Source organism: Crinia signifera, chromosome 7, assembly GCF_055691185.1.
Source record: "Crinia signifera chromosome 7, ASM5569118v1, whole genome shotgun sequence".
Taxonomy (NCBI): Eukaryota; Metazoa; Chordata; class Amphibia; order Anura; family Myobatrachidae; genus Crinia; species Crinia signifera.
In genome coordinates this window covers 136,563,545-136,573,553 of record NC_139223.1, presented here as the reverse complement: position 1 = coordinate 136,573,553, position 10,009 = coordinate 136,563,545, and the positions used below count along the sequence as shown (strand labels likewise).

Below are 10,009 nucleotides of genomic sequence, written 5' to 3'. Positions count from 1 at the left end.
CTTCTGAATTATCTGATGGAAACAGTGGCCATTGCCAGGTGACTGCTGTCCCTGGTCTTAGTGCCCCCTCCATGCTGTTTATTGTGAACACTCATTACATACATGTTTATCTTTGTGTATACATGTACATTTACAGCATATACACTGTGTGTATACCCCCTAGTATCCCCCCTCCTATGTATATCGCAATACCTTCCCTACATCTCACCACTGTGTATATACCTACTATCCCCCCTCCTATGTATACCCCAATACCTTCCCTGTTACCCACTGTGTATATACGGGTGCACTGCTGACGTGTGCAATGCGTCCTTGGGACCAGGGAAGACAAATCCAATGTCGCCATGGACCCCATGGACGTCTGAGGATCACCAGAAGTTCAGGTGAGTATGTAAAAAAAAAAATATTCCCGAGATCCGGAAAAAATCCTTTATCCTTTATCCAAAATGCTTGTGTATACCCCCTGTTAGGACTGGGAAGGGGGAGGAGTCAGGACTGGGAAGGAGAGGAGTTGGGGGAGGGTTAAGATTATATAGTAAACCGCCCCCCCCCTAGAAGAGAAGTCTATATCCGCCCCTGCCTTAGATATGCATGCATATTCCACATAATTTGATGGTAGGCTACCATCGAATGATATGGGTGTTCCCCCGCAGGCTGCGAATGGATGTTTACTGTATGTAAAACATCTATTCACAGCCAGTGCATGCAAACACACACTGTGAATGGGTGGCGGCCAGTCCACTATACGCAAAGCAGGGTTTGGTTGACTTGCAAGGATGCAAATTTGCAACCGAATTAATCAACCAGAATAACCCCCATAAAAAAGGTGTCAATACATGATATACTGTACCAGAAAAAAATTATAAAATTGTGTGTGCTCAGTGCAGTAACATGAGCGCACCAATAGTCACCCTTTATGTGTCCACCAGTACTGGGGAAGTCCAAGTTGTTTTGGTGAAGGATTGGTGTCCATTGAGTAAGGAGGAGAAGTTTTCTTCCTAGTAGTTGGAATAATGTCACCGGAGGTGGCGTGCCTCCCAGCCAGTTGTTTGCCGCGCTGGAAGAAAGAAATAAATGTTGCTTTATCCAGATGATAGTACAATAATGAACCTCCGCTGGAACGAATAGCAATCACTTCATGGGTGTAATGGGGTGGCTATTTCTGTAGATGAACAGGCAAGAACCTACGCGTTTCGCTGTTAACATGCAGCTTTTTCCTTGAAAACTACAGCAGCGAGTAAAACTACATCTCTTTCTCTCTCACACATGCACAAACACAGAGGCATTCACAAGGTAGCAGACTAGCTTTTGAAGCATTTACTTCAAGCGAGCTTACTAATTATATTAACATGACTACTGCTGTAAGTGACCAGAAAAGCAAAAAAAAAAAAATGACAACTCGAATCTGTGAGCAGGATCCATAAATGGAACGGAAGCTGTGCATTGTGTCAGGGATATGCAACTTTCAGTCTCATTAATATTTTACTCTGGAAGCATTTTGCCAGCATTTTCATTTCTTGTTACATCTTTTGTCACAGAATAAGGGTAATGTTGAGTAATTATCTATTCCTCTTATTGTCAATGCACTTGGCATTTGACAAATGGCAGAACAGGATTGTGTCATTATCCATTGAAGGTTAAAGTATTTGCGGAACTGGTAGAGATGGTGGCAGGTGTGACACATTTACACTTAACAAGAGCTGGACTTTACATGTCTTCTTTCAAGATAAGTGAACTTAACCCTTTGAGTGCCAACGTTGCTGTGAGTGATGTACAAAATATCCGTTAAAAATGCCAGCCTCACTCAAATCAACGGTTCTTTCTTATCATGTGTGCAATATTTAACTAAACTTCAATGAATTGACTTCATTTGCCAGAAATAATTAAAGTGATTCATATTCCTCGACTATGCCCTGGCATTTGTAGCAGATATTTTGCACATCTCTCACAGCAACGTTGGTCCTCAAAGTTTTCTTATTTATACTGTACATGTGTATGCATGTCTGTCTGTCTATCTAAAGAAAGTGCTATCTTAAGGAGCTTATACTCAGGGCCGGTGCAAGGCACCGGGGCGCCCCAGGCGAGTCGGGGTGGGGGCGCCCCGGTGCCGGGGGTGGTACCTGTGTAAAAAACTTGCGTCCCCGGCGTCCCTGCAGTGCTGGAGCGTGCAGGGGTGTCCGTGCTGCCGGGGGAACCTGCGGTGCTGTCATTGTTTATAAGCTGGCTGCGGCCGGCGGGGTCCCTGTAGTGAATAGAAAATAACTAGCGCTTCCCGCGCCGCCGTGCGCATAGCGCTAGTTATTTTCTATTCACTGTAGGGACCCCACCGGCCGTGGCCAGCTTATAAACAATGACAGCGCCGCAGGTTCCCCCGGCGGCAAGGACACCCCTGCACGCTCCAGCACTGCAGGGACGCCGGGGACGCAAGTTTTTTACACAGGTACCACAGTTCGCTAACCCTCCATGCTGGAGGTGAGGGGCGAACTGCCGCCCTCCAGGTGCCGGCGCCCTAGGCAAATGCCTAGAGCTGCCTAGTGGTGGCGCCAGCCCTGCTTATACTTGTCAAACAGATGAATCTACTAGGGAAGGAAGGGCTTACCTTCCGGGTCCAGGAAACCAGAACCTTCCTCTGTGTTTGCCTATGAAATCCCAATAAGGAAGCAGGCAGATTCATCTGTTTTATAGCTAATACTTGGTGACCAGCGCTCAGGCCCTGTCATACATATGGTGTGATATATGGGTAATTTGAGCGTACTGCAACAGACAAGTCTGTGAGCCAGTAGTGAAAATAAAATGTATTTATTGAAAACGGTGCACAAAATTACTGTACTGGTGTGATCTGTGTTGCAGCAGCTGTTGATAGCCGGGGCAGGGCTAAAGGACACAGCAGGCTGGTGGCACAGTCACCTGTAGGGAAGTGAACAGTCTGGGTGAGGAGGGGGTGGTGGTGGGTGGGGGCAAATGGGGGGTAAGGGAAGAACAGTCTGGTAGTTCTGGGTTGGGCGGTGCCCAGATAGTCCCGGACTGGAATGGAGGAGTGGAAACACTGGATGCCCACAAAGGGGGGAGGACAGTCCTGGGTCAAGGAAGATGACAGGGTCCTCCCCTGAAGCAGACGCCGGTAAAGTCTCCAGGCCGTGGACAACGCCGAAGGACCCTCCAGACAGGAGAAGAACCAGCGGGTATTAGGTACGTGCACGGTGCACCGCTGGAGGTGCTTGGGACGCCAGCCTTCGACGACATCCTGTCACCTTCCTTGACCCAGGACTGTCCTCCCCCCTTTGTGGGCATCCAGTGTTTCCACTCCTCCATTCCAGTCCGGGACTATCTGGGCACCGCCCAACCCAGAACTACCAGACTGTTCTTCCCTTACCCCCCATTTGCCCCCACCCACCACCACCCCCTCCTCACCCAGACTGTTCACTTCCCTACAGGTGACTGTGCCACCAGCCTGCTGTGTCCTTTAGCCCTGCCCCGGCTATCAACAGCTGCTGCAACACAGATCACACCAGTACAGTAATTTTGTGCACCGTTTTCAATAAATACATTTTATTTTCACTACTGGCTCACAGACTTGTCTGTTGCAGTACGCTCAAATTACCCATATATCACACCATATGTATGACAGGGCCTGAGCGCTGGTCACCAAGTATTAGCTATAAAACAGATGAATCTGCCTGCTTCCTTATTGGGATTTCATAGGCAAACACAGAGGAAGGTTCTGGTTTCCTGGACCCGGAAGGTAAGCCCTTCCTTCCCCTAGTAAAGCAGCCGGACGTCCTTCCAGCTGCAGGGGGGAGGAGGAGGCGCCGGGGACAGCCTGCTTAGCTGTCCCCGGCGTAAGGGGGGAAGCAGGTGGCAGGGAGATTACGGATACCCCCCCGCACACCACAGTACAGGTATCGCGGGGGGTCTCCGTCACCGCACCTCGATGTCAGCCGCGTATGTTAGTACATATGCGCAGGCATCGTGGCGAAGGGCAGCAATGTATTTTAATACATCCCGCCCTTAGACTAGGTTAGTAGCTAATTAGATTAGTAGACAGGTCCAGTTAGAGATGTATATTTATATAATAATGATAGCATGCAAAGTGGTTACAAACAGGGCCGGCGCCACCACTAGGCAAATCTAGGCATTTGCCTAGGGCGCCGGCCACTGGAGGGCGGCATTTGCCCCCCCCCCCCCCCCGTGCCGCGGGGGTACCTGTCCTGCGGCTGTTTATATAAAGCTTGCGGCGGCGGCAGTGGGGGTCCCTGCAGTCAATAAGAAATAACGAGCGATATCCGCCTGGCTACGCGGAAGCGCTTCTGTTGTGGAAACACTGGCCGCACGCTGATTGGCTGAGATTCACCCAATCAGCGTGCGCCGTGTGCCTTGCACCGGCCCTGGTTACAAAGAAATATAATACTTAAGGCCCATACATACAGATGGAGCCACGCCCATTAGCATGAGTCTGAGGAAGCCGCCGATTGCAGTAGTAGGCGGAGAAACGCGTTTTTGAGCCCCATCTGTGCTGGTCCTGTACTTTATCCTTCAGCGCGATATCTGTGGATTACAATAACCATCTAGCTGGCTGGTCCAGCAGAAAAAGGTCCCCAAACAGCCTATTTCCGGAGTGCAATTCTGGTAAAACCACTTGGAGAGACTGACCTGAGGTTATACCCCACCATTAAAAGCGCAGCAACTAAATGGAATCAAGTATATGCAGGACTGGTAAATATGAGAAATTGTTCACTGCTTCTAATAGAAACAATCATACAGCCTCATATATGCTCTTATTGAGTGACTGACAAAAAGCAATCCCAGCTATTAATAGCTTTTAGTGTATGTTACATGTTGTTTGTCTTGTCTGTTTTATTCTGCACAATTGTTAATAAATTGGGTACTTGTTTCCTAGCACGGCCACAATCTTATGGATCGTGTACCTTTAAGTTAAGGTACACGATCCATAAGATGGACCCGATTTCCTTTGAAATCAGGTCCATTTTGCCGGCTAGGACACAATATCGGGGGCATCGCGTCGGTCGGGACCATTAACATTGGTCCCGACGCGACCGACGCGATGCCCCCGATATTTCCATAGGCTTCAATGTTAAAAAAATATTTTAACATTGAAATCGTGTCGGGAAAGGTAAAATATCGGGGGCATCGCGTCGGTCGGGACCATTAACATTGGTCCCGACGCGATGCCCCCGATTTTTCCATAGGCTTCAATGTTAAAATATTTTTTAACATTGAAATCGTGAAAAAAATGTGAAAAATGTGAAATGGGCCAATATGACCCATTTCACATTATAGATGTCCCCGTCGTCACCCCACGATAGACGCCAACCCGAAGCGTGGCGAGCGCAGCGAGCCCGCGAGGGGCGGCGGTACGCGTCCTACGACCTTTTCATTCCCCTACTATCCACGTCGGCGTGGAGTTGAGAATAGAATAGTGTGGCGAGCGCAGCGAGCCACCGAGCCCGAAGCGTGGCGAGCGCAGCGAGCCCCGCGCGGGGACGCGTATAACTTCACAGGTATACGCGTCCCCTCGCGGGGCTCGCTGCGCTCGCCACGCTTCGGGCTCGGTGGCTCGCTGCGCTCGCCACAATATTCTATTCTCAACTCCACGCCGACGTGGATAGTAGGGGAATGAAAAGGTCGGAGGACGCGCACCGACGCCCCTCGCGGGCTCGCTGCGCTCGCCACGCTTCGGGTTAGCGTCTATCGTGGGGTGGGGTGTACGCCGTTAAATTTGGGGGGGTTGGGAATATTTTACTTTGAATTCAATGTAAAATAGGGTCCCAGGGACCCGATTTACATTTCATTCAATGAAAAAATCGGGTCGAAAATCGGTCGGTCGCGTCGATCGCATCGCATGCGACCAAATCGCATGCGATGCGATCGACCCGATTTTTCCGACACGACCACCCCGATGTAAATCGGTGTGGCCGTGCTAGGAAACAAGTACCATAAATTGTTGTATTATATAGAAGTTTTTCCATTATATGTGATATTTAAAATAAATGATTTATACCTTGTACTAAAAAACGTGCATGGACATTCAAATTACTGAGCAGGACTGCGCTTCTTAAAGTGCCAGACACCTTTGGTCTCTGACACTAATAGCCCTACACACATTGCGATGTGTGCAGGGCTACCTAGCTATGCTAGGTCGGGCTGTGCTGCGCCGCTATCGCCTAGCACACAGAGCTGACAGCCCACACACAGAGCGAGCTGTCAGCTCTGTGTGCTAAGCGAGCAGACAGCACCAGTGTTCTCCGGTGGGAGAATACTGCCGATGCCGAGTTTGTTGGACACTGTCCATCAATCTCGGCCAGCGATAAAGACGTGCGGGGACGCGCACGGATGCCGATATAGCCCCCACACATACACCGATGTGAGGGCATTTTCTAAGCGACTTTGCCAAACTAAGCAAAATCGCTTAGAAAATGCCGGTACTTATGTACTATCTGGGCGCCCGATTTTTTGATTGTATGCCTTAACTTAAGGCATACAATCAACGCGATGCGACTCGATAATCGCATCGCATGCGATGCGATGGACCCGATTTTTCCATAGGATTCAATGTTAAAATGGTCTGAGTCCATTTTAACATATAGTTCAATGGGAAAAAGGGGTCCTGTTCCTTGCCCCACTATCCAAGTGGGCATGGAGTTGGATATAAACCTGTGGCGAGCGTAGCGAGCCACCGCGCCCGAAGCGTGGCGAGCGAAGCGAGCCCAGCAAGGGGACACAGATTTTTAAAAAAGTATTCTGTGTCCCCTCGCGGGGCTCGCTACGCTCGCCACGCTTCGGGCTCGGTGGCTCGCTACGCTCGCCACAGGTTTATATCCAACTCCATGCCCACTTGGATAGTGGGGCAAGGAACAGGACCCCTTTTTCCCATTGAATTCTATGTTAAAATGGACTCAGACCATTTTAACATTGAATCCTATGGAAAAATCGGGTCCATCGCATCGCATCCGATTTGGTCGCATGCGATGCGATGTGCCCGATCCGACCCGATTTCTAAATCGGGCGCCCAGATACTACATAAGTACCAAAATGCCTTAATATCGGCATGTGTGTGGGCCGTATAACTCTCCATTTCTGTTTCCAAAAGGGATCAACACTCCCTAATTAAGAAGCAGCAAATCCTGCACAGTTAAAGTGGGTGCCTTATGAATTGGCAGATTGATCTTTTTTATGGTATACCTTGAATGTGGAATAACTAATTGAGAATTAAGATCTAGCATGACTAGCGCTACAGAGTGACCCTAGGGTCACTACTTTCTTTATTTACACTGCAAAACTAGTTTGATTTTGCAGTATAAATGATTGCTGCTTTAAACAAACCCTGGAGATTTCTTGCCAAATCTCTCACTTTCTGAATCTTTCATCCTTCTATATTTCACCCATTATCTTCTGTAAAGGTCCATACACACTGGGTGACTATGCCCAGCGTGTATGGACTGCGATGATCGCTATCATCGCTGGGGGCAAAGCTGCTCAGTGCATACACACTGTGAAGCTTTTCCCCTACTACAGGGTGGGCAATTAATTTCTGTCGGGGGCCGTATGAAAAATCTGAAGGGTGTCGGAGGGCCGAACCAATAATAACTTGAACTTAATTATACTTAATATTATATGTCTACCATTATAAAAAACAGAAAATTATATATTTTGATAAGATGCTTCTGGTAATCAGAAGTTTAAGAATATTCTGTAAATATTTTTGTAAATTCATGAATTGTGGTGTAGGACAGGTCAAAATGGAAAATAAGTAAAAGAGTCGAAAAGTAATAAAGTAAACAGTTTACTTCAAAAACAAACGTTACATCACTGTTTCATTTTATTTTTTAACTTGTTAATCTTCACAAATAATTAACAGGGTTTTTTGGTATGTTAAAGAAAAGCAACTGATCAACTTTACACAAAACAAAAAGCAATGTTCAGTGAGAAAAATCCAGTCTGTTTTGGGCTTGAACAAGTGCACTGAAATCTGGCTGAATGTCTGAGGTGGCTATACGAAGGATGGCTGAGAGGTGATCATCAGTGATAGAGGATCTGTGTCTGGATTTGTTGAACTTCATGACTGAGAAAGTATGTTCACATATATAGGTAGATCCAAAGAGGACTAGAATCCTCAGAGCATGTCTCTTCATGTGTGGAAAGTTCTCCTCTTTGATTGAAGAGTAAAACTCAAGCAGTGAGACTGACCTAAAGTGCTCTGCCAGAAGTGTGTCAGACTGCAAGTCAATGAGTTCCATCTGAACATCACTGGGTGCATTATCCACACTGCAGGTGAAGGGAGAAGATACCATGTTCATTTCACTCTCCAATCTCTTGAAGTCTTGAAATTGCCTTGAAAACTCACCATGCAGTGCTTCTAACATGGATGAGTACCTGTGGAGGTGATCAGCTGATGGTGTAGCTTCCTTTAGTGTTGGCATGTGAGTGAGATTATTGTCCCCCATTTGGCTTGAGAGGAGCTGCAACTTTCTCATGAAAGCCTTCACTGCGCTGTACATTTCATGCACAAAAAGGCCCTTGCACTGCAGTTTGACATTCAATTCATTCATCTGAGCAGTCACATCTACAGCAAAACCAAGGTCTACCAGCCAGTCTGCATCTGAAAGCTGAGGGATGTCATTTCGCTTGTTCTCACAGAACTCCCGGATCTCCTCTCTCAGGTCCCAGAAAACTTTCAGCACTTTTCCCAGGCTGAGCCACCTGGCAGCTGTGTGGTAGCTGATGTCATGATGTTCAGTCTCATTTTCCTCCAAAAGTGCAACAAACTGCCTGTGATTCAGTGCTCTTGCTCTGATGAAGTTAACGGTTTTAGTAACAACATCAACAACATGGTTCATTTTTAATACGGACTTACACAACACTTCCTGATGTATAATACAATGCAAAAATGTTAATTTCTGCTCCGGGTTTATTTCTGTGACTTTATCCTGCATTCTCTTCAAAAGTCCAACATTTTTCCCCGTCAGATTTGGACAACCATCTGTTGTCACACCTACAAGTTTGTCCCATTTCAGTCCCAACTTGTCCAAACATGCATTTACCTCTGTCAACAAATCACTCCCTGTTGTTGTCCCTTTCATTGACTGCATGGCTGCTAGCTCCTCCGTTATTTTGAAGTCTGCAGTGATCCCACGTAAGAAGATGAGTAGCTGGGCAGTGTCACATACATCGCAGCTCTCATCCAGAGCCAGGCTAAAACATTCAAAGTTAACCGCTCTGTTCTTCAGCTGAAACTCCAGATTTCCCGAAATGTCCTCAACCCTTCTTGTTACAGTGCGCCGGGAGAGGGGGATGTTCTCAAATGCACTCTTTTTCTCTGGGCATATTAGCGCAGCAGACTCCACCAAACACTCCTTAATAAACTCTCCATCAGAAAACGGTTTACTTCTTCTAGCTATTTTCTGAGATAAGACATAACTTGTCTTGGTAGCTGTATCTCTGGATGCGCTAAGATTTGTAAATAGCGTTCGTTGAGTTTGCAGCTTGGCTAGCAAAGCCTCCGACTTCTTTGCGCGCTCTTGGTCAGTTAAGTTCTTATATTTATCCTCGTGTTTGGTCACATAGTGGCGATTAAGATTGTAATCCTTAAACACAGCGACTTGGGTACCACAAACTAAGCACACGGCTTTACCTTTGACTTCTGTAAATAAATATTTAGCAGTCCATGCCGCATTGAAAACGCGGCATTCTGAATCAACTTTTCTATTTTTAATGTGAGCAAACATTTTTGGGGGGCCAGGAGCAGCTAGCTATGCGATGTTGGGATGGGCCAGATGGGGCGCTCAATACCTATGGAATGCTCACACTTGTGGAGTACGGTGGATAGTATAATAATAGTATATGTCAGGTTTGGTAATCAGTGGTTGAAAGGGACTGACAGAAGAGGCTTGAGCTTGACCCATAGAACTGTAGTGTGAGGAGAGAGAAAAACAGAAGCACAGTAATTACTGTAGTGTAGGCAGAATGGGCAGCAAATGAATAGTTCTTGCCC

The 10,009-nt window shown here is 47.2% G+C and overlaps 1 protein-coding gene across 1 annotated transcript; it reads right to left on the bottom strand.

Moving 5' to 3' along the window:
- Positions 1–7,937: 7,937 nt before the first annotated feature.
- On the bottom strand, positions 7,938–9,743 carry LOC146021240 (general transcription factor II-I repeat domain-containing protein 2B-like). The gene has a single exon (XM_083155033.1). It carries the CDS (start codon positions 9,741–9,743, stop codon positions 7,938–7,940), a length of 1,806 nt encoding a protein of 601 aa, XP_083011159.1.
- Between the last annotated feature and the right edge of the window lie 266 nt (positions 9,744–10,009).

Bases quoted from the DNA above. Each gene is read 5' to 3' on its own strand.
- LOC146021240 (XM_083155033.1), bottom strand. From the start codon at position 9,743: ATGTTTGCTCACATTAAAAATAGAAAAGTTGATTCAGAATGCCGCGTT.